Consider the following 25,567-nt stretch of genomic DNA (forward strand, 5'->3'; position numbering starts at 1 on the left):
AGTTCGCTTTAAGAAAAATGTATTTCTTTCAGATGTTTCCAATTTTGTTGTTCTGTTGTCTTTTACAGCTTACTATACATACAATAATGTATGAGTTTTAATCATTTATTTGAGGCTGTTCTGTGACCGTAAGTTTTTCAAATCCTTGTCCTTTGGTCTTTGAAGGGTTTTCCGCCTCATTGGCAATCATACAGCCTTTCTTTGTTACACGCATGATACTGCAGCTTCTTAACTACTCATGGAATACCAAATGTTGTTAATTTTGTTAGAAAAGATGAACCGTAAGTTGAAATGTTCAACGACATAAACGTTTTCTTTAGGTATTTCTGCTGACTTTGCAGAATTGGTAAAAAAACATTGAATATCCACCAAAATATGATTTTTCCCTAATCCATGTTAATTGGTACCCATTTAGTATATTATGTTGTCTTTATTAGTGATGTTTTTTTCTTCTAAACCAAAAGAGATAATCTTTAAAATCCCTAATTTCTTACACATTTCCATAATCATTTTCTTCTTCATCAACCACAACAATCTCTACTTGGTTTCCATTCTTCTGTCCATCTGTTATGTCACCATTATTTTCCTTTATTTTATCTGTCTTTTCTTGGCTATGGTTCTGCCCCATGTTTTCATTACTTACACCTAAAATAAAGTCAATTTTAGTAAAAAAACAATAGTTCAGTGTAAGAGGGTTTTGTCCACTTTTTTAAATTCTTGTTTCATAAATTCCAACTGAGTTTTTGTCACATTGAGTAAGCCAATTATTAAAGTAAAAAATCCAAATTTGATACTCCATCAAACATCATTACTCAGCATATGTAAAAAAAGGTGCCACCTTACATAACTTTTATCAACAAGTTATAAACAAGGAAATATATATATTTCTAAATTACACGTAAAGAGGTAAAAACAGTTTAAGACATTTATATCTCTCAGATTTTTTTTTCTTTAGTTATGTTAGCCATGGTAAGCATTACCTCTGTTCAGGGTTAATTGTCATAGTAAATAACAGGAACCACCGCAGATGAAAATAAGAGTGGTGTTTATAATATATAATATTTTCATGTATTTCAATCGATAAAGAACAGTTTAACCACTGGGTCAATGCCACTGCTGGTGGACGTTTCGTCCCCGAGGGTATCACCAGCCCAGTAGTCAACATTTCGGTGTTGACATGAATATCAATCATGTGGTCATTTTTATAAATTTCCCGTTTACAAAACTTTGAATTTTTTGAAAACTAAGGATGTTCTTATTCCAGGCATAGATTACCTTAGCCGTATTTGGCACAACTTTTTGGAATTTTGGATCCTCAATGCTCTTCAACTTTGTACTTGTTTGGGTTTATAAATATTTCGATTTGAGCGTCACTGATGAGTCTTATGTAGACGAAACACGCGTCTGGCGTACCAAATTATAATCCTGGTACCTTTGATAACTATTACATCATTTTGTAATTCATTTAACTATACAACAATGTGTCTTTTGGGTTGTGCATGCTCAATAGTCCCCCCTAAACTTGTCGTGCACTGGCCCTTGGTGAGAGATTTATCAGTTTGATAAACAATAATTTTGATCATTAGAATACAATGTGGTAAAAAGTTCAGCTGAATTTTACAGAGTTATCTCCTTGAAGTGTTATGTAAAACCTTAATCCAATGTTAATTAAAGGTTCAGTATCTTGGACCTGTATATTTTCAATATCTGGTTAATGCGATTATTGTATGTCTAGCAATTCAAGTTTGTAAAGAGATCTGTATATTCTATTAAGCGTTATGACTTTAATCCTCAACAAAACAATATAGAAATTTAAAAGATGAAATACTTTTAAAGCTGTAAAAGGAGAGTATTAAAATTGGGTAAAATTCTATTTGCATATGCCTAGACAATACAGAAATCATTACCATTATATTTTGTGTAAACTTCAGGTAGTATCATAAAATTTTCTTCATTCTCATATTTACTGTTGCCATTTTGTCCTGACCAATCAGCTTCTTTCACATCTTTGTCACATGACATGTCAATGGTCTTTAAGTCAGCAGACGTTCCCATCTGCTCTGTGTTACTTTGCTCCTGATCTTGAGGAGCACCAGAGTAACTTCCCCTGTGATTCCCACAGGAGTTACTTCCCTTTTCACTTTCATCTTCAGTAACATTTGATAGCCTCTTTTTCACCTCCTTCATAGAATTCCTACTAAATCTATCTCGACAACTGTTCACTTTAGACTTAACAAAATCTTTTCCTTTAACAATAACTGCCCTGAATTTATCTTTTGATGACTTGGCACTATTTTCCTTATTCAGCATAGATTTTACAGGTGAATTATTTGGACTGTCTTTGAAGCAGAAGTCAAATTGACTGTCCCATTCAGTTAATATTTCATTATTAGTTGTCTCAACTCTGTGTTCTGGAGTTTCATTTGTACCAGTGTTTACTTCTGTTGTCACATGACTGAGTTGGTTGCTATGGTTACTATGCTGATTATGTTTGTGCCAAGTTCCAAGGTCACCTTGATCCCACTGAATGTCATCAACTATATCTGGGACCTCTTGTTTGTTAGCTTCTGAAAAATACCAAAAAGATCGTTATGATATTTAATCAGAATAAAATAGAACTGTGAGATCTTTTTTTTGTGGATTAAAGAAATTTTGTATTTTGGTGGATACAAAAGTGTCAACAATATCGGTCTACCGGTAGCCATTTATAGGAGTAGTTGCACTGACAATTAAATATGTCCTACAGATTCATAAACCCCATAGATTGCTGAAATATATAACTTGCACCAGCCACTGAACATAGGGATTCAATTGCATTCAGTGCAATCGTTGAGCCCAATAAAGTGGGTCTCATTGGGGTCTAAGCATGACGCGGGATTACCGATTTTTTGTAACGGAAATGTGAAAAAACGGGAAATGAGGTCTTTATAAGCGGTACCTGGGAAATGACAAAATAAATGAGAATTGCTTACGTACTTAGTGTAAGCGGGATACAGGAATCTGACAAAACAGTAAGCAGGATCCGGGATCGGAACACCCCAATGAGACCCCCAATAAAGACTTACTATGGATTCATTATTATTTGTGGCAACACAGTAAACCAGGAAATTCAATGTTAAATCATAAACAAATTGTCTATAGGCTTGTATGCTGCATGCAGTCTTTGACAAAACCATCAAATGTAATATCCACAAACATGTACATTTTCTTTGATCCACAAGAATTGGTATCCGTGAAAATATTACGAATCCACAGTAAAGATTCATTATCAGAATTCGGTCATTCAGAATTTTTGTCCTATACTTTTAATCTTTAAAATATAAAATTGAACATTTGTGATTGCCAGATTTGTAATTATGGCAATTGTTTTTACTACCTATAATAAATAACACAACCACTATATATATAGTCATGCTAGTTGTCATCTTTCTGCAATGTCATTGAATTTTCTATATCTATTTTTAAAGTATCTTTTTCTATCCTTTTTAACCATTAAAAGATACCTTTGTCAAATCTCTTATAAACCTTTTTAGAAAAATTCTAATGAGCAAACATCAAGAAAAGCAACTATATATTTAAACATAAAAATAGTAGCTTGACAAATGAGAATTCAAGCGGTTCACTGTTTCAATATTTACAGATAAATTGGTAGTTTAATGAAGTTGCTAAACTCTGATTATTTATAATGTCTTTGATAATATTAAACAAGAAGCCATACCTGTACCATAATTTGTAGATTTTGCATCATGTTTAGGTTTTCTACTCAAATGTCTATAAACCCGTTTCATATTCACGCTTTTTCTATTCCAAGGCAAATATCATCCTCCCAGCAATGCCACAATACAAAATCAACACCAATTAAAGATTTTTGATATATATTGTACTCAGATCAATAAAAAAAATAAAAAAACGAAAATATATCCTTTTTGTTTAACTCAAGCCAGTACGTCAAGGCATGATTTTTCTTCAAATAGATCATTTCTCTTTCTATTATATTCCATTACAAACTTCCTTCAGCTTGAGTATTATCTTCTAATAATGTCTTCTTATAATCATGATAATTCATATATCTCATCATTTTCCAATTAGTATAACAATCTAAAGAACCTGTAATATCTCCATTGTTATTGATCAGATCATAGAAGAATTACTTTTCACATAAAACTACTCCAAGACATCCATTTCTGTTCAGTTTTTATCATTGTAGCTTCTATAGAAACAGCATGATTTCCACAGCATGCATAGAAACATGTACATGTGCAGTAATTCCATATAAAATCAAATGTACCCAGACTAAATGATTATTATCATAATGTTCAATACTAAAATATCACTTCCAGTCCCTCTAAAGATTTGTCAAACAAGATCAAAGTTCAAAGTTCACTCAAAACCTTTTTGTTTGAAAAATAGTCAAGGCTGAATTTTTAACATACTTAACAAATGCTAAATATCACGAAAAAAAATGACACATGCAGATTCACTGACAAATAATAGTCCTTTGGCTTTATACATCACTTATTCTAGAAGATACATTTTTACTACATAACACCCAGATATTTTAAATCAGTTTATCAAATTAACAAGCCTTAAATAATGCTCCTGTCTCTCGTTATCAAAATCACTAGTCTATTTTTCTTATAGTTAGCAAGTGAATATCTGATATGGACTCTTTAAGAAAAAAAAAGTCACTTCAAATTGGTAACTGGCACTGCCTTCAAGGATACACATTATTGGTCTCCTATGAGAGTAAAATCTCTTTTACCACAAAGTCCTCAATGTAAATGATTCAAGGCCAAGCAGATGAACATAACATTACATTTATTTCAGAGATGCCACTTAAATCCTGAGAAAAAAATAAGATTCTTGTTGGTCTGGACTTAAATAAACTTCCAGTGGTCCTGAGAAAGAAAAGATTTAAAATCCTTTTCCTTTAACTACAAAAATCATAAATAGACACATTTTCTTCGACACCTGACTACGGTAAACCAGAGATAAAAAAAGATTTCAATATTTCAGCTCAAACTCTGTAAATCTTGTTTATATAAGACACTTAATTGTTATACTTCTCATCTTCAGATAATCCAAAGGACTAGCATGGTCAATTATTTTTCTCTAAATATTTATTTCCTGAATGAAATTATACCACATAGAGATGTTCTAATATATCATAATTCACATTTGAAAGATATTACTCGAAAATCAAAGTAACGTCACAGAAGAGGAATCATGAATTTGACATGCAATCCCAATTTTATCCTGAGTGAATAAAGAATACCACATTTTGAGATGTACTGATATCATAATTCACATCTAATAGATAATAATCGAAAAATCTGAGTCACATCAATGAAAAGGAATCATGAATTATAGCCATAAATTCGGAAAAGATGCAATCGAAATTTTTTAAACATCCGTCTTCATATATTCTTTGAACGACAAAACTCCTGCCTACATTTTTTTCACACCAACACTGAGATTTTACTTTCACATCTACACTTCAATGATTCTTGATGAACAAACACTTTTCACTTTATAGGTATATAAAGACTAACTAAATCTTTTAAATTTAAAAAAATATAATTTGTAAAACATCTGTTTATATTCTAAAGTGCATTTACTTTTTGAATAACCAATTTAAATATGAATTTATTAAGTTTAAACCCATTGATGATATTTTCACAACATCAATCTTAAAAGTTCAATAAATGATATGCTTCAGTGAAAGTTATCTGTGGTCGGATGAATGACATAGGATAACACTTAAGTGTTAGTTTTTGAGTGTAAACACTCATATTTTTACCCTGTACTCACAAAAACACTCATATTTTTACCTTGTACTCACAAAAAACACTCATATTTTTACCATGTACTCACAAAAACTCATATTTTTACCCTGTACTCACAAAAACACACATATTTTTACCATATACTCACAAAAACACTCCACAAAAACACTCATATTTTTACCATGTACTCACAAAAACACTCATATTTTTACCCTGTACTCACAAAAACTCATATTTTTACCCTGTACTCACAAATGAATGAACAGAGGGATTGATGAGTTGGTGTTTAACCCTACTTTCAGCACAATTGGCTATACAAAAATTATTTTGTAGAGGAAACAAAAGTGCCTTGAGTATCAAACCCTAGACCTTTTGCAAGAAAATTAACAATCCTTCCGTTGTCCACTACAGATTGGAGTCAGACACTTGCCAAATGTGGGGTTTGAACTCACAACCAAAGTGTTGACATGATATAGTTAAGTGATAGTGACAGGAGAAGAACTACATACTGTACACAACTATGGCCACAATTAGGCCCCTCCACCCCAAATGATTGAATGGTAATTGAATGTTGTTTGCATAACTTCAGTTGGCAACTTCAAAAGTAACTTGAATACTAGGAAGGTATTGCAAACAGAGTCAATCTAAAGGGCAAGAAAAGGACAATAACATTATTATCAGACCAAGGAGTAAACAAAGACTAAAAAACCAAAGGACATTTACATCAACAGTTATAAATAATAGAAAAGAGTACAACACAAACTCCACTAAAAACCGGGAGTGAAATCAGGTGCTCAATCAGCTCATGAAGGCGACCGTAAAATTTCTTGAGTGATGACCTTAATTTGATTGATTCATAGCCCTGTCTTAGCAACTTTTGAGAATGCAGTATTCCTCGTTCAACAAAATCAACATATGTTGAGCTGGCTCTAGAGTAACATATCAATTGAGACTCCAAATGCTGGTGCTGCTGGGATGTTGCTACACAGAAATGGAAAGTTGACTATAGGAAAATTAAAATCATCACATAAATTTTGGGATTCAACCTACCATCAGTAGTCATTTCGGTAAAAGGTCTAAATATGAAGAAATTTGACTGCTACTTGAGGAAAGGAATAATTACTTTCAAAAAGAAATTTTGCCACTGTTCTTAATATACAGCTGCACACATGCATAGCACTTGTTCTATGCATAATTAGAGTGCAATGTTCTTTTTATGTTACAGAATTCTTTAACAACTTCTTGATGGACCATATACACATATCTGTCTCTGGTCTGAGTGGTATTATTTAAGCTTTCGGTAAGAAAAGTAATTTAAGTTACTACCGACTCCATGAAACCCTTTCTGCAAAGGTCAAAAGCAGAACATCAGGGTTAATTGCTACATACTTAATCAACTGAGATCCAATTGCCAATACCGCTGTGTTCCTGGTGACACAGTCATATATATAAAACGTACAAGTGATCAATTACAGAGACTTGTATGAAACTTACATTTCCTTGACTAAAAAAGTCATATTTGGGTGTAACATGTATAACAAACAATAATTTAGTAATAAATTAACATTACTTAAATATTGAAAATTAAGAAATTATTGCATCCATCTATAATAGGGATTTTGAAAAAAATCCTGTCCAATTCAAATAAAATATTTCAAAATGCGAGTTTAATTAAATTACTGCGTTTACAAGACTGTCTCATTTTCCACAATAAATACCTCGAAATAATTAATGATTTTACAGTATGCCAATTTAAAAGAACATTAGAACACAGCTGGGGAGAGAGAATCCTTCTGTCAAAAAAATCTTTTTTTCTTAAATTACATGTTTATTTATACAAGTCATTTTAATAATATTTATTTGACCTTGAAATAGTTTGAGCTGATCAAACTTAATTTTGGTCAGTAATCTGAGCAATGATTTTTTTTTATTTTGGTGTTTTAACGCCACTTTTAAGCACCACATTTAGGCCAGTTTTTATTGGTGGAGGAAGCCGGAGTTCCCTGGGAGAAAATCACTAACCTTCGATAGGAAAACTGACAATCCAAGTCATTTAAGATTGGAGTCAAGTGCACCCGCATGAGTGGGTTTCGAACTCACAACCACAGTGTTGACTGGCAAGTGATTTTAGTAGTAGCTACTTAAACCACTCGGCCACAGAGGCCCCTATCTGAGCAATGAGGAAGTATAATTGAGTGAGTGAGTAGCTACTAAGACCACTCAGCCACAGAGGCCCCTATCTGAGCAATGAGGAAGTATAATTGAGTGAGTGAGTAGCTACTAAGACCACTCGGCTACAGAGTCCCCTATCTGAGCAATGAGGAAGTATAATTGAGTGAGTGAGTAGCTACTTAGACCACTCGGCTACAGAGTCCCCTATCTGAGCAATGAGGAAGTATAATTGAGTGAGTGAGTAGCTACTAAGACCACTCGGCTACAGAGTTCCCTATCTGAGCAATGAGGAAGTATAATTGAGTGAGTGAGTAGCTACTTAGACCACTCGGCTACAGAGTCCCCTATCTGAGCAATGAGGAAGTATAATTGAGTGAGTGAGTAGCTACTTAAACCACTCGGCCACAGAGGCCCCTATCTGAGCAATGAGGAAGTATAATTGAGTGAGTGAGTAGCTACTAAGACCACTCGGCTACAGAGTCCCCTATCTGAGCAATGAGGAAGTATAATTGAGTGAGTGAGTAGCTACTTAGACCACTCGGCTACAGAGTCCCCTATCTGAGCAATGAGGAAGTATAATTGAGTGAGTGAGTAGCTACTAAGACCACTCGGCCACAGAGGCCCCTATCTGAGCAATGAGAAAGTATAATTGAGTGAGTGAGTAGCTACTTAGACCACTCGGCCACAGAGGCCCCTATCTGAATAATGAGAAAGTATAATTGAGTGAGTGAGTAGCTACTTAGACCACTCGGCCACAGAGGCCCCTAACTGAGCAATGAGGAAGTACTTATTAATTGAGTGAGTGAGTTTGTTTCAGGTTTAACTTGAAACTGGTCGACACTAGTAAAATAAAATCGTAATTTTGTATGCCCCAGCTTACGATTTCAAGTTTTTTTATGCTTTCTGTCACCGAGTGGCAGTGCTTTGTGTGCTTTGGTGTAAATATGTGTCTGTACTGAAACCCTTTTTAAAGTTTTTTTGGTTAATTGATAGTCTATAAGACACTTGATGTCAAATCAATTTATAAGTCAGAACACATATGTTCTACATATAAACTTTTTTTTTAAATACCAGTCTGCAGTTTTGTCACGGTTTTAACAGTGTGGACTGAACATAAAAATGTTATACTGGTTAACCAGTACAATGTACATTCTCAGGTTAAAGTTTTGGTTAATGTAGCTATATATATATATATATATATATATATATATATATATATATATAGTGTACCATCAAGTCAATTTCACACGAACTTTAAACTAATTAAGACCTGTAAATTCAGAAATTATTTTGAAAAAATGAAATATACGGTAGGTGAATTAATATCGCAATAATAATAACTCACATTCTTAGGCCAACTAAAATTAATTAGTAGATTTTCATCCAATATCTTATAAATATATCTGTTTGCAGATTATTGTCCTGAAATCACAATAACTAATCATTTTTGTCCATTTCCAAAAAGCGCAGGTTATAATTTCTGAATTTACAGTACCCAAACTCATCATGATGTAAAATATAAAATTTATGACATAATATTTTGTTTGCACCTAATTTTAGAGTTCATTGACATAGAATAATAAAAGATTGAGCAGAGCATCATGTCCCATGGACACACATTCTATTTTTTAAATATTTTAATAATTCAACATTATGCAAGATTCAATGAAATTCTTTCTTTAACCACAATTGTATGTGTGTTAGGGAAATGGGATTGGAAACCTTAATCCTCCTCACTTGATGACTATAGCATCAAATTGTCCTTAAAAGATGATAAAATGAAATGAAATCTGACCATGATAATAATATATGCAAATCTTAATAACAAATTTACTTTTGACTCAATTCATTAATTTTTTGGGTGTTTTGGATTATAAATTCAAAGATTGATAATTCATAATCTAAATAACCATTTATAACAACAGTGAATAAATGTTGACCTCTATAAAAATTGTGCCTCTCATACTTTCAGGTATACAATTGCCTTTGCTATTCAGTGTCCTATAAATGCTGTCTTATTGTTTATTTAACACAAAGCAGTGGTGGATCAAGAGGAGGGGGGGGGGGGGGGGTTCAGGGGGTTGGAACCCCCCCTTTTTTGGGACGATCAATGCATTTGAATGGGGACATATGGGTATACATTTACAATTAATTCTCCATAGGCGGTAATGGTAACGTTTTCCTCCGTTGCTCAGTCCATATCGTTTACTTGAACATGTATGATGGCTCATATCGAAGCTGATACATTTATACATGTCTGGTTAAATTTTTGGGGTGGCAAGTGAGATTACTTTTTTCGAAAATTGATGGACCCCGGAAGATGGTGAAAAATGTCACTCTCCTCATGAAATAATCCCAAAATTCTGATCATAAAATTCAATAAAAAAATTGTCCTTTCTAATAATTTATTTCAGGTCAAATCTACATCTGTCTTTTCTCATCACACCAGCTCTATAAAACAGTTCTTATTGTTCATTTATGTCCATTTTTAAAATCACAGCATCAACAATTGTATGGCGGACTAATATTTTTTTTAATTACGTCATCTGAGTTCCTCATCTCAAGGTCTATTAGGGATCCTGACCCCCCTTTTTAAAATGGCTGGATCCGCTCCTGCAAAGACACTTTTTGCACAGATTATTTTGTATTCAACAAAGAGATAGCCCAACAAATGACACAGAACATTCCATTAAAGAGGAGAGTCAGTCTCTCTTATACAGCAGTTTCATCAATGCATTATCGACACAAAAGGCACATTTCACATAATTCATAGCATAAAATTGAGAAATGGGGAATAACAGTCAAAGAGACAACAACCTGACCAAAAAACAGAAATCAGTCAAAGGCCACCAATAGGTCTTCAACTCAGCCAGAAAATTCTGCATCTAGTTTCTTTAAAACTCTCTGTATCAATCTGTCTATTCTTTTTGAAGTCACATTGCACCTGAGAGATTTACAAAAGGCTGTAAATTACAAATGGGCATTTTGCTGCACCAGTAAGTTCACAGTGCAACAGAAACACCGAAAGAAAAGGCACATTTCAAAGTATACACAGTTCATAGTCAAATTTGAAGAAATATGAAGTAGGACTAGAAAATGGGCTATCAGAGGGGGAAAAAACACACCAAAGACAGCTTTTTAAATGTTTTCTTAAATGCAATGAATAAAAACCTAATTCATACCTGAACATGAATTTTATAATCCCTGCTAAAAAATTGACAATAAAATATTTGTACATATGTATTAACCCTCAAGACAAATGATAAACAGTGTACAATAAAATTATGACATTTATGTCATTTTAACTGTAATTTTACAATTTATTAATATTCTATAATGATATAGTAAATCTTATCAAAATCACAGAGTGAAAAAAAAGACGTTTATTTGCTTTCTACAAGCGGCGTAACACAGATGGATTTTTGATGACTTCAATAGTTTTTTAAAACGAAAAAAATGTCCAAGGATGTTTGAAGGTGACTTTTTATTGCATGATTTGTTAAATCAAAATTCTTTGTAAGAAAATATCGCACCTTTTCATCCAATGAAAACGGACCTACCACTAAACACTCATGCAAGAATTTGAAATAAAATTTACGGTGTAGGGTTGGTTCCTTATCATTTTTTAATGTTTATGGAAAAGGCGTCTTTAAGGTGGTACCCAACACTTTGACTAAAATTAATTTGGCTCGTTTAATTTTCTTAAAATTTTTACTAAGTTTTTACTTTGACCCATTGACAAAAATCTAAAAATTTCAGAAAATTTGAACCAACCGTTTTATCAGAAAAATTACACTGGTTATATATAGCAGTTTGGCAAACACTAATTTTGATCATTGAGAAGCTTAATATTCCCTTAACAACACAACGTAATTAAAGCCTTTAGCTGATTTTACAGAGTTATCTCCCTGTAGTGTTAGGTACCACCTTAAATATAGTCATGTTTTAACAATGATATGATCAAAACTTAAGAAAGATATCAAAGGACCACAACTCTTGAATAGAAAATGTCAAATACATAAATATGACCTCTGACACTGCATACAAATCTACTAAATATCTTGTCATTATGAATTAGCATTAACTACAAATCTATAGTGTTAAAAAAATTATATATATGGTTGATATTGGCATCCCTTTTATAAAAATGTTTTTGATGCTTATAATAGATGCTAAAGAAATATTCTTAACTGACTTTACCCCGGCGAGAAGAAATTCATGACTTCATGAACTATCATGAATGGTTCGTGAATGTTCATGAATGGTACATGAAAATTCATAAATAATTCATAAATGAAGGTTCATGAATTTAATTCATGAACTGTTCATTAAAAGTATTTTATGAATGTTCATGAAGTTTTGATGAATCACTAGCTGCTCATAAAAATTCATGAAATGTTCATTAAAAGTATTTATGAATGTTCATGAAGTTTTGATGAATCACTAGGTGTAACATTTATAACTTTCATCACACGTATAAATGAGTATCATAGGTACCGTTTCGACTGTTTAGAGTAGAACATTTTACCTAATTATTCGTGAAATATCATAAATGTATGGTGTTTTTATTTTTTTATTCCTGCAAAATAAAAAAATAAAATAAGATGAAATAGAAGTTGTAGCTGTATTTTAAGATAGATATTATATACAAAACTAAAATTTTTAAAGGAAAACGTATATTTTAATGAAAGTGAAATACATTTTCAAAACATTCTCAAACACCCATATTAAGGGGAAGTAACTCTTGTGATTTTAAATTTCTACAAACCGGTAAACCCCGCAAATCGGCTGTTTCCGTAGTCCAACGGTCGACCGATTTTGAGAAGTTCACTGAAATACCATAACAGGGACGAATCAACTTCGGGCCGATATTATATGGGACGAGATTGACACCTTGACTTAAACGCACTTGCAAATATGACGTAATATGATTACGCTGGATAACAAAAATGGAGAATCCAAACGCAGATGTTTTCAGATAAGTATTTGATTTAACATATAATGATTATGAAATACAATTTGTTGAGGCAATATAAAACATTCAGGATTTTAATCTGAGCAAAACATCAGAAAGTTTAGGCAGACAATAAATTAATGAAGAATGATAAATTGATATATTGTTGTCACATTCATAACAGACATATCGTAATCTGACATGTAAATGGTACATGGGTATATATGATAATCTGATATGTAGAAATTAAATTGTGTGAATAATATTCATCGTAAATTAACTTGGTGAAACGTTAATAATAATTTAAGTCGCCAGTTTCATCTTCAAGGGTTAAAGAGGGGGGGGGTACTAAATTTGAGTTTAACTTAAACTTCCAATGCAATTTAAGATGCATAATGCTGTTTCTATTGAATGTATTGCTTCATACAATCATTACCTCTTGAACAATTGATTCTTTGTGGATATTTTTGTACTTTTAGGGGATTAAATATGAGCTGCCAGCAATGATATGAAACAGATTTTATGCAGACTCCATTTTAATACCTTTATTCAGCAATTATTGTTGGAAATACAGAGACAGCAAGTTTTGAATTACAGAAAGGAAGAGAAGTTTATATATCACACATAATTTTTATATTAGTTAATCAGTTTGTGGATTTACCAGTGATAATTCCAGTGGAATCTACTGGAACAATTCATGAACAAGAAAGGTTCATGAACATTTAAGTGTTCATGAACTTCAATGTTCATGAACAATTTATGAACAAAGTTCATGAACAAGAAAGGGTTCATGATCATTGTTGTTCATGAACATTTAAATGCTCATGAACCTTTCTTGTTCATGAATTGTTCATGAACATTAAAGTTCATGAACATTACTGTCGATTTTCAGTTCATGAATTGCTCATCAAATGTTCATGAAGATATGATGAACTGTTCATGAAATCTGTTCATGAACAGTTCATGAAATGTTCATGCATATTCATGAATTATTCATTATCATCTCACAGGGGTGGTCTTTAGTGAAGAGGGTGTATACCTCAACATTTCTTATCATGTATTCAGTAAAAATCTAATATATAGAGCTAAACAAAAAATATACTTTAAATTTTAAACCATGAAATTGGTACATAAATTTTATATATGTTTTAATTCTCTTATAATTAAGTAGCATATAAATGTTATGTAAACAGCTAGACCATATTATTGATATGATGTCTCAAACATTTTATGGTTAACCAATCATAACATACATGTTATACATGTATACATGTACAATGTACTTTGTCATTGTTAAATTATATAAACAAGAGTGCATATACAGACTGAAATGTTTCACCTGTTTTACAAATCATGAAAATGATGATTGAATTTATATTAATGTCTTTAAAAGATCAAGTATCATATAACAGGCTATTATTTAAACTTGGAATTATTATTAACTATGGAATTTTAATAATTTCTTGTGTTAGAAATTTCTAATAAATTCTATGTTTTTTCTGTACTTCAATGGTCTGTGCTGCGCACAACACTTTCTTTTACAAAAAAAAATAGTACATTTTCAATAGAATGTACTGTGCCGCGCACAACACTATCTATACAAAATACATTATATGGAAAGTGTTATGAACCGCTCAAAACATTATTATACCAAATAAACATGGAATTTATCAAAAATTTCCAGCACAAAAAATTTTGCAAATTCCATAATTAAAAATAATTCCAAGTTTAAATAATAGCCTGTTATATATACATGCTAAATATTATCAATTACCCTTGATTATGAGGTCGAGGTCAAGGTCAGATTTTGATTTCTAACAAAAACATGTTTATTTTAAACATGTAAATGTTTGATTTTCATGATACTAATTTGTCATCAGATTCCCGTTTTTTAAACTGTTCAAAAAAATTTATATCCATGGGTTTAATCAGGCATTCCTTTGAAAATTTATATCAAGAAGAATATGTGTCCATCTATGGAAAACCATGACCTGCATTATCCCATTTTCATGTTCACTGAACCACAAAATATAGGTCAAACAAATGCTCTTAATATGTGAAACAAATCTTTGAAAAAAATGGATTTTATTTTTAGCTTCTGCTATATATTTATCTTATCAAAAAGAATATCATCTGTGATATGTTCATAAAAATTGGTACAAATAATCATCATAAATAATCAATCCAAATTCAATTTTTAAAAGAGGGGTACATGTACTCTTTTTCATTTTAAGTTTTTATGTTTAAAATCAGTTGAACAATTGCATCTATTTTTTATATGTCACAGTTTATATGGCCTCGCTAAAGTAACATTTTATATTCAATAGCAGTGCAATTACCTCCCCTGTAACTATGTAATAGGGCCTTTATGTGAAAACCCAAAATACAGTTGTTCAAAGCTGAGGTTTCAAGGTTATATATATATATCAATAGTATAACATATTTGAAATCCTTTTTTTTTCCCCAGATAACATAATATTTTATATTCTATTTGAGGTAAAGTCAGTAAGCCTAATTAAGGGACTGCAATGTTATCAATCTACAAGAGGTAAATATAGGAACAATCATTTTCTCTTTTCCCAGATCATTAAACACAAAACCAATTTGTTAGCTGTCAAATATCATATAGGATGCATGCAGCTTACTTTAAACCTTAAACCTTACTTGTGAAAAAGAATAACAGACACTGTTTTGTAAATGTCTTTGAAATATATTTACAATAACACAAGACAACTATACAAACAAGAGTCTCAGGCTAAAATGTCTCTTACCTGGCTTACTGATCATTATTGTATTTACAGAGTCTTGGCAAACACCTAACGGCAAGCTGTAAAAGGTCTCAAATGACAAGTGTAAAATCTCAAACAGGAAAACCTACAAGTACAGCAGATTTTTTTCTGCTGCTCAGATAGCAACTGCAAGCCAAAGCAGTTTGCAATCATGCACAACAGATTTTGATCTGTTTATTTTGTAGCACCTGTAGAACTGATAACTTGTAAACATGTGTTAATGCACAGTTCAATTGCCAAAACACCCACCTTTTGTTGATAAACAATTATAATAGAATATTTTCTTAAACAGCTAATTGATAACTAATTCATTATTTCTATCTATCATCACCTTGAAGGATATACATGTATTTGTGTCTTCCTATCTACCGTGTTTCATAATTTCCTTGAGAGCTTGAGAATTGTTACTCAATTTGTGAACCAAGATGATCCCAGTAATAAGGGTAAAGAGGCAGCCCCCCCCCCCCCCCCCCCCCCCCTTCATTCCCCTTTACCCGAAAAAAGACATCAACAGACTCTCCAGCTTCCACAACACCTGTGACTGTCTGAACAAAGATGAGATCACAAACATCAAAGACATGGAGACTTTGTAAAAAACAAAAGAGATGGAGGTGGCTTAATAGATGTGTCCTAGAACAAGAACAAGAAAAGCAAAGACCATAGAACAGTGGATAAAACCAGTCGTTTCCCTTTGTGCCATCAGACTTAACAAGGACTATAAGTCAGTCAACTGACAACAGTTGATGTACTATCTAAAATATGCAAGCAGCCCCCTCCTCCATTTTCCCCCTCCAAAAATATCTAAAAATTTGAGTTTCACTGACAATATTAAACCCATTATTTACATGTTTAGAAATAGGTAATGGATGTTAATACATGATCATTGTGAATTTACCTACCTGTAGTCTACTCAATATCCTTTTACCTTAAGTAGGTTGTATTGCATGTATAACAACAATCCTACATATACAGGGGGATAAACAAATCACTTTTAAATATCTACATATCAATTTCTGTGACTAATCCAGCTGGCTGATCCAAAAGCTGTTTAAAAATTATTCATTTTTCATATTTTTAAATTTGCTTTCATTTTAAATCTTATTTAACTTTTTTCACGCTGTTATAAAAAAATATTTATGTTTCATATTCTAAAATTTGTGTTGGGTTAGATTTGTTTTTGTTCCATTTTATGAAATCTAATTTACTTTTTTTACTGATTGAAAAGCTGTTTAAAAAAAAATATTTTTGTTGCATATTTGTAAACTTCTGAGATGAGTTTCACAAAAAAATTTTTACACCTTAAACTTATCGTAATTCTTACACAATTCAGTATACTCAATATCAATTTTAGTCATATGGACGTAATTTATTCTTTTAGTGAAACAGTCGGTCAGATTTGTTTAATGTTTTTAATTCATTTCAAAGCTATTTTACTTTTAAATATTCATTGTTTTATTATTATTTTAATTCAACATGTCCATAGGAAGAAATAAAAATAAATTTTGAAAAGATCATGTTAATCTTTTATTAAAGATAACCTACAGATGAAGTGGTAATTGGGATATACAATGTATATATCAACCTTACAAAATATTGAACTAAATACAAGGTCACAGTGAACATGATAGGTATAGGCCATTAATTATTATTATAATTCACATTTGAATGTTAAACTTATAATCTGATATCTGGTTCAAACAAGAACTTGAAGAAAATCAAAATTTTAAAATATGATTTAAAATTTAAAAAATAAAAGTCAAATTAAAACTGTGCAGACTTAATTACAATGTATCATGAATATAAATTACTTCATTCTTTTGCCATAAAAATAAAACAAAAAAAGTTTTTAATGTATTATTCTTTTTTTTAAATGAGAAGAAAAATATTTTAAAAGATGAGTACGTTACCAAAAGGTCTTTTCACATTCTCCAATAGAAGTTATTGCATAAGTTCATTCTCATTTTAAATCGATACAATTTTCATTTTAATTTCCTTACCTGACAAAAATATAAATAAGAATTTTAAAAATCTCTTTGATTCAATAATCCATAAAATTCACCTTTTCATGAAATAAACAAGGATGACGAGCAGCAAATTTAACTTATGATGAAATGTACATTGAATACATTTCAAGTAAATATGCAAAAAATGTAAGATACAGGTGAAAACTATCAGGTGTTTGATGGCTCGTTAGCATGCAGAAGTATTTCTCCTAGACTTATCTTTTTACTGTTTAGCTTCTTATGGGTGTAGATATAACAGTGATTGAGTGGTTTGTTTAATCCTAATGTAATCAGTGTTCTTACTTATAATTACTGTTTAATAGGATTTAGTTATGTAATACTTGTCTAACTGTCAAAATGGACTTTTAACCAAGCCATTCTGAATGTGCATGTCCCTAGTTAGGGACCTGAACTAGGGACCTGCAATTCAGCCGTTATTGTTTGTTGCTGTATATCGTTGTATAAGTAGCTAAAAAGTAAGAACATTTTTTTAGTATTGAGAAATACTTCTACATGCTAACTAGCTATCAAACACAAATAATATTACAAATTTCCTAAATAATACAGAGATGTCTTAATTACCTACTTGTGCTATGAATCAAATAAATTGGTCCAATTTATGCTAACTGGTTAACAATATATTCATCTTGTGAAAAATCCCTAAAACTGAAATGCTTTTTGAACCTACATTAATCTGTAGGGTATTTTGGGTGAAAAATAATCACTGCTAAAAAGGGATATATCCTGATTTTACAAAATCAAAATCTATTCTTCTTTCAAAAATTGTAACAACTAAAAAATCCAATTGTTGAAGCACTATTGACATAATAAGACAGTCTTTTAAGAGATATATACATGTATAAGTGCAAACAAAGGCTGTATATAAAGTTATAATCACATTCTAATAATACTATTAAATAAATCTTTTCTATCTACCCATTTATTCCTTAGGTACATGTATCACGCTTTAAGATCTTATATATTGATTTCACTTTAACAGCAAATGCTATCATCAAATTTATCATTCGTAGAAATTAATATCATCAAATTAATCATTCAGTCTATAACTTTCAAGCCATTAGGCCTTAATTTCTAGGGAAATACATTTAAAAGCTTAGTTGGTTCATTGGACAAACATTCTTCTCTTCATACCACAAAATAGCAAGCTATGGCATTAATGTTGAAATTTATATATATTCTATCATTTAGTGGCTATATTCATGAGTGATTTAAATGTTAATTCTCATATTAAATAATTTTACAAATAATTGCCATAAAAATTACCTGCTTTTCATTGTTTATAAGATAATTTAAAGTCTAAAACTATATGCAAGCTGGTGACTTAAACATCAGGTTTTGTAGCTCTTCATATTTGCCACTACACGTTAAGCAATCTACAATCAATCTTTTAATGTACCGGTAAGAAGAATATTTCTCAATGATTTTTTTTTTTTTTTTTTTTTTAATCTCTCTGAAAGTAGCTTTCATTGCGAATAAGAAAATTTAAAGTCTGAAGTTACTGTTTATCAGTTGTTTAACATTTCTATTAAGCATGACAAGAGTGAGTTTTTAGGATCATTAATGTTTTTGTTGGTTTCATTAACATTAAATCTTTGAAGGTGGTACCCAACACCTTAACTAAAATTTATTTGGCTAGTTTAATTTTCATAAAATTTTGACAAAGTATTTACTTTGACCCTTTGAAAAAAATATAAAAATTTCAAAAAATTTGAACCAACCGTTTTATTAGAAAAATTGCACTGGTTATATAGCAGTTTCACAAACACAAGCACTTATTTTGATCATCAAGAAGCTTAATATTCCCTAAACAACACAACGTAATTGAAATGTTTAGCTGATTTTACAGAGTTATCTCCCTGTAGTGTTAAGTACCACCTTAAATTTTTTTAAATTTCAAATCTGATATCTGTCACTGAATTTCACTGACCAAACTAACAAATATGATATAATAGTGGTTGGCAAAATTTATATACTGAGAAATTCTGATGAAAAAAATATAAACTGAAAGTGTCTATACAAGGGAGGCAACTCAAATTAGCTAAAATCTACTGGACAAAATTGCCTTTAAAATCATAAAACTTAATGATTCAAGTCTAAACAAGGTTAGTTAGTCAGTAACTGTTTGCTATCAAAGGCTGCATTCATATTTCAACAGTAATTAGTGATATGAGAGATCTAGAAAAATACTAGACCTTCAAATTTGGAGGTCATGTGAATTTATGTACCAACATCCTCAAGTCATTGGTGATCATCGTTCCCAACATTTACTCTTTAATATTACACACTTTGCATTTTGTAAATGTTTAAACAAGTACCAGTATTATGCAATTCAGTGATATTATTTGCCTTAAATTACCGCAGAATAAAGGCTTTTTCTCCTGGAGAAGAATCCCAATTTGAAAAAAAAATGGCTTAAAATTATTCCAAAAAGACAACTTTTTCCCCAAACAGTGCAGTCTCAGTAGTAATTGTGCATGAATACAAACTGGAAAACACTCATTTAAACATTTTTCATGCCTAAAATGACTATATGTGCAGATTTGAGGGTCTATTTATGTATCCTCACTGACAATTAGGTGATTTATTTCAAATAAGGGTTTACCTCTTGAAAGGGGGTCTGCAAATTGAAGTTCCAGTCAAATTCATGGTCATTATAAATTTCCCAATTTGATGAAAATGATGCATATTTTCCCAATAAAAAAGGGTAGAGGTAGTTTTGAAAAAAGCCAACAATATCACTGCAATTACAGGTATATGTAATGAAAAAGCATCAATTTATATTTAAAGATTCATTTGGTCATGGTTAATTGTTCTTAATTATAGAACCAGACATCTTCTTAAAAATGAATAGTTCGTTTATTTTGAATACAATTTTCTTGGCTGCTCATCAATTTTTATAGGCCCTTTTTGACTTTCAAGTTGTTTCCATCAAAGAGGAGAAGGAATTTTACTATCTGAATATAGATTATTTGAAGGAGATTTGTGGGAATACCTCATATGATAAATAATAGAGACTGAGTATGATACCTGAATAACCAAGAAACATTTATTCCTGGAATTCTTACAAACAATATGGTCTAAGCTCATATCTGAATACCTTAAGACTTTTTCACACATGTAATATCTTTCAGAAAACTCAAACACCCCAAATTTTTTACACAAACATACATGTACAAATGTATACATCTTAAGGTACAATTTGTAGGCACAAACAACAAAAAGATTCCTAAAACAATGTAAAAACTACAACACCGACTTTCTTACATTTTCCTGGATGCTTTCTCAAATAATTTCCCTAACTAGTTATTCCATATACACCTTATCGCTATTGAGTCCAATCCGGGGAAAACAGTCATTTATACAACTTCCTGTTTGGGTTAGGACCCCGAAAATAGAGGTCATCAATAGTGAGCTGAGGGAGGAAAAACTTAAGAAAGTGAAACTTTGATAGAGTATGATCCACTTTTTCGAAATTAAAATTGGATTCAAAAAATATTTTGTTTGAAGTATTTACGGTAGTTTAAACAGGTCTCTTTAAAAAGTATCATGCATGGTGACTGTTTAAACAGGGTCCCAGATAGCTTCAACTGGATGTAAAAGTTGTGTAATTTTAGAACTTATTCGGAATGGAATAAATAGCGATTAGGTGTATTGTTTACCCAACCCCAAAATGCTGTGGATTCATTATTATTCGTTGGATACCAATTTTCGTGAAATTTGTGGTTAAAGATGAACGACAAAATTAAATGTTCAACAAATAACAAATTTTCTATCGGCTTATATGAAGACTTTTGCAAAACTCACGAAATCAAATATCCATGAACATTTAAGTTTTCCTTAATCCATGAAAATTGATACCCATGAAAATAAATGAATCCTGGATTATAGTCGTATAATATATAATTGATAGGTAGTTGGGGCTGTTGGGTATGATACAACAACAAATATTGCAAATTCAGAACTTTTTTATGATGTTTTTATTCATTTGAAAATTAAATAAATCAATACGTTTTTTTCGCAAAAATAAAAACCCTGAGGTCTTAAGAAAGTCGTTGTTCGAAGGTTTTGACCACCAAAATTTGCAAAAGACCAAGACGATTTCGGTATTTTGCAACAAAAGTACTAGTGAATACCAGCAGATTTTCTTTCAATGACCATCAGGTAAAAACAGATTTCTATAAAAACTTACATTTAAATTTTTTATTGCATTATAATTTGTATAAAGCAGTTGCAATAATTAAATTAACATGTTTGTCTATTGTAGACTAGTAAATGTACAACATTCACATTAATAAAAGCACTCACAAATTTCTGATTTCAATCACAAAATGACACCTGCAATCTACAAAATGTACGTACGACACCAACTAACTTACCTTTATCCAGATCATTGCCTTCAGCCATTGACTTCACCATCAAATTTATTCCAATTTTCATTGCCAATCACATTAGGAACAATTAACGTTTAATTAGTTTCCATAGCAACCACAGAAAATGCCAAATAATTTTAATGATATAACAAGAAGCTGAATGCTATATGTCAAATTAATTGAATAACCAGAAGCGTCAATTGAGTATAAACTAATTTCTTATGAAATAATCGCTTCATTAGTAACAATTACGTTTCTTTCATATTTATAATAGATAATGCTGATTTTTCTTTTAAGTCTATAATTTCATTTTCGGATTCATCAAGCTGACTGAAGACACGCCAAGGTGAAATAGGTATGCATGTGTTAAAAAGACATTTAAAAGTTATAAAATATACATATACATATGATATACTAATTAAATACTCCCTAGTGAAAATTCTTCCAATATTAAAATCTTAAATCTATTTCTTATTGATTTTTTCAAATGCTAAGCTAACTGTTGTAGAAACTGAGCTGTGATTTTTAATTTGACTTCTGCGTCTTTAAAAACTGTAATCATGGTAATATAAACTGTAAATGAATGTTTTTTACCAGTCTTGTTATTTTTCATTCATTTCATTCTGTAATGTTTTCAAATATCATTGATTTGTTTATTATATGCTTAACACTACTTTTAGCATCCCCAGCTTTCATGGCAGCCAGTTTTATTGATGGAGAAAGCTCAAGTACCAAATTAAAAGCGAACTAATGACCTTCGCTGTCATTGAGAAATGTCTATTAATGCATTTAGGAAATAAATAAATTTCATTGCTATACATAAACAGCATTTAAAGATCTACATATAGATGGAACTTATGGAAGACCTCATGAGATGGATGGACAAATTAGTGATTAAATGTCCAGTGGCAAAAATTACATGAATATTACAAGTGATATAAATATGAACCTTTCTTTGTACTTGATTGGAAAATTGAACTGATGTGTTTCAATTCACTTCGTTTCTTGATTTTTAAACTGTCTTATGATTTTTTTTTCTGACAAATATTTTTAGTTATGAAGACGATGAATTACGAGTGATTACTGCACCAGCAACTAACAGTATAATGAACTTTTTATCTGTGTCAGTGTGTGAAAATTACCAGAAAATTCAATCAGCGCTTTCCATACAATTCTGCTATTTTCAATCTAATGTCGTTAGCTATTCAGACCTATAACAATAAATGAATTACCTGATCATTTTGCTGGTTACTGTCCTAATGTATTATTTTCTTCCTGCAAATATAAGAAACCTATATACTAGCTATCATTAAAGCTACATGTACATTATTTAACATGTTTAAGAAGTAAATCAATTATAAAAGATTCATTTATCACCCAAGTCAAACAGACAGTGATAGATTTTATAAAAATATATATGCAAAAGTATGTAGTACAAACAGTATACTGGTTCACTAGTCATGCTAGTCATTCCTCAGTATTTTTATTGTTTCAGTATGGGATTAAGCAGTATTTAGAATATTCTACTTTCTTCTAAGTACTTTTTAAAATACAGTCTACAGAATGTGCTAAACCATTGGACAAGAAGCCTAATAATTCAAGCTCTATTCATATAAGAATAATAAGCCACAATAAAGCTTAATTTAAGTTATCCTCCAAAATAATTTTTGGGAAGCACATGTAGGACAGATTCTATAACGAGATCTTGTTATTTTGTTGTTAGGTTGTAGATTCATAGATGTTTATTCCCAAATATTTTTATTTATATATATATGCAAATTATATTTACAAATATAGAGGCTTTTAATTCTTCACAGTATAAACATGATAAAATGGTCATCTATTGGTCATTTTATGACAATGTGAGTGTCATTTTGTATATGCAAATGTTTCTTGGGTTATTTTGGATGTGTTCTTAAACAATCTTAATAGCTCTTAACATGCTTAAGAAGATTTCAACTTCAAAGACAACCAGTTGTCCAAAGTGTCAATTGGTCATATTGTGGTCATCTTGTGGTCCAGTATTAAAGTCAATAAATGTCAGAAGTACATAGACAAATATGTTAAGTAGGTGTAAAGTAACATGTATCATAAAATAAAGTAATGAATACTAATTATCAATACATGTACATCAAGTACATGTACCATGTGTACAAATAAGAAAGTATTATTTTATAGATTGAGGAAAACAAAGATTTTTTGTGTGGATTGTGGAACAAATTATTTCACAAATACAAATGTACATGATATTGTATGTTACATTATAACAAAAACTGAATAAAATTCTATATTGGAACGAAAATCAGGCCATAAAAAAGAATAGGTTTGTTTGCCCAAACCCTACCTATACCCAGAAAAATGCTGCCTACTCAAATTCTTTTATTGTCCTGATTTGAAGAAGTTTTTTTTAATCACATTATAAGGCATGAAGAGTAATAAACATTTGATATGTAAATTTCTTTAAAATAAAAAAAATGCCTACATACCTACCCACTGTCTCAACCTTGGGTAGGGTTTGGGCAAACCAAAATATTTTTAATTGTTGCCTCATGAGCATAATTCTGGTAAAATGTGAACTAATCATGCTAATCAATGCAATAAAAAAAAATTGTTTTGCTTGAACTGTGATGTAGCTTCGATAGTCTGTTGTCTGTTAAATACTTATATAAATGTACATGACATGTAGGAGGATAAAATTTAAAGGTATATTGCCTTGAAACCTGTGAAAGTGGGTTCAAGTAGCTCTCTGTGCAAACATAATTTACTTTTTTACACACAAAATCCTGTTTTTCAGTGGTTGTCATTAATTAGTTGTTCGAATTCTCTGTCATACAAAATCAGACATGTAAATGCTTTTTAGTTTAATATATATTTATAAGGTTATACCTGGGATTGAAGTTAACAGAAAATATTGACATGGTAGACCAAGCCCACAGCTGTAATTTAGGTAGCCAATATATAAAGTTCTATACAAGATAAATTTGATATATGTCCAAGGGACACAGATGATGGTGCCTAAAGACGCTTGCATATAAACTTACAAAGGCACAATACATGTATATATATATAACTCAAGAACTGAAAAAGTGAATAAATACGTTTTCACTCTAGTATTGTTTCACACTTTGCCATCATGCTATGCAGATCTCTATATCACATATACATGTAGTCTACCAGGCGCGGATCCAGCGATTTCCGCCATTTTAAAAAGGGGGGTTCCCAACCCAGAGTAAAGGGGGGGTTCCAACTATATGCTTCCATTCAAATGCATTGATTGGCCAAAAAAAAGGGGGGGGGTTCCAACCCCCGGAACCCCCCCCCCCCCCCCTGGATCCGCCACTGTCTACTATGGGTTTTGGTCATTGTGATAAGGTCATGTACAATGTATGATGACCTGTATAGTTGTTAATATACATGTATATATACATGTATCCTACAGGCTTGTTGTGGGTAGTAATCTCATTCCTCCACA

At 31.2% G+C, this 25,567-nt stretch overlaps 1 protein-coding gene across 3 annotated transcripts in view; it reads right to left on the bottom strand.

The window, feature by feature from the left end:
- LOC139502568 (serine-rich adhesin for platelets-like) overlaps positions 1 to 25,567 on the bottom strand; it is an 87,934-nt gene that overhangs the window by 51,215 nt on the left and 11,152 nt on the right. Inside the window, exons 2-4 of one of the 3 annotated variants that reach the window (XM_071292072.1) lie at positions 23,328 to 23,370; positions 1,908 to 2,567; positions 495 to 645 (exon numbers count right to left, since the gene is read on the bottom strand). In XM_071292072.1, coding sequence (XP_071148173.1) covers positions 495 to 645; positions 1,908 to 2,310 — 554 coding nt within the window. In that variant the 5' untranslated portion in view covers positions 2,311 to 2,567; positions 23,328 to 23,370. Of the gene's footprint in view, positions 1 to 494; positions 646 to 1,907; positions 2,568 to 3,718; positions 5,092 to 22,101; positions 22,225 to 23,327; positions 23,371 to 25,567 lie in introns of those variants that run through there. The other 2 variants (XM_071292070.1, XM_071292069.1) reach the window with 2 other exon arrangements.

This window comes from Mytilus edulis, chromosome 14, assembly GCF_963676685.1.
Source record: "Mytilus edulis chromosome 14, xbMytEdul2.2, whole genome shotgun sequence".
NCBI lineage: Eukaryota > Metazoa > Mollusca > Bivalvia > Mytilida > Mytilidae > Mytilus > Mytilus edulis.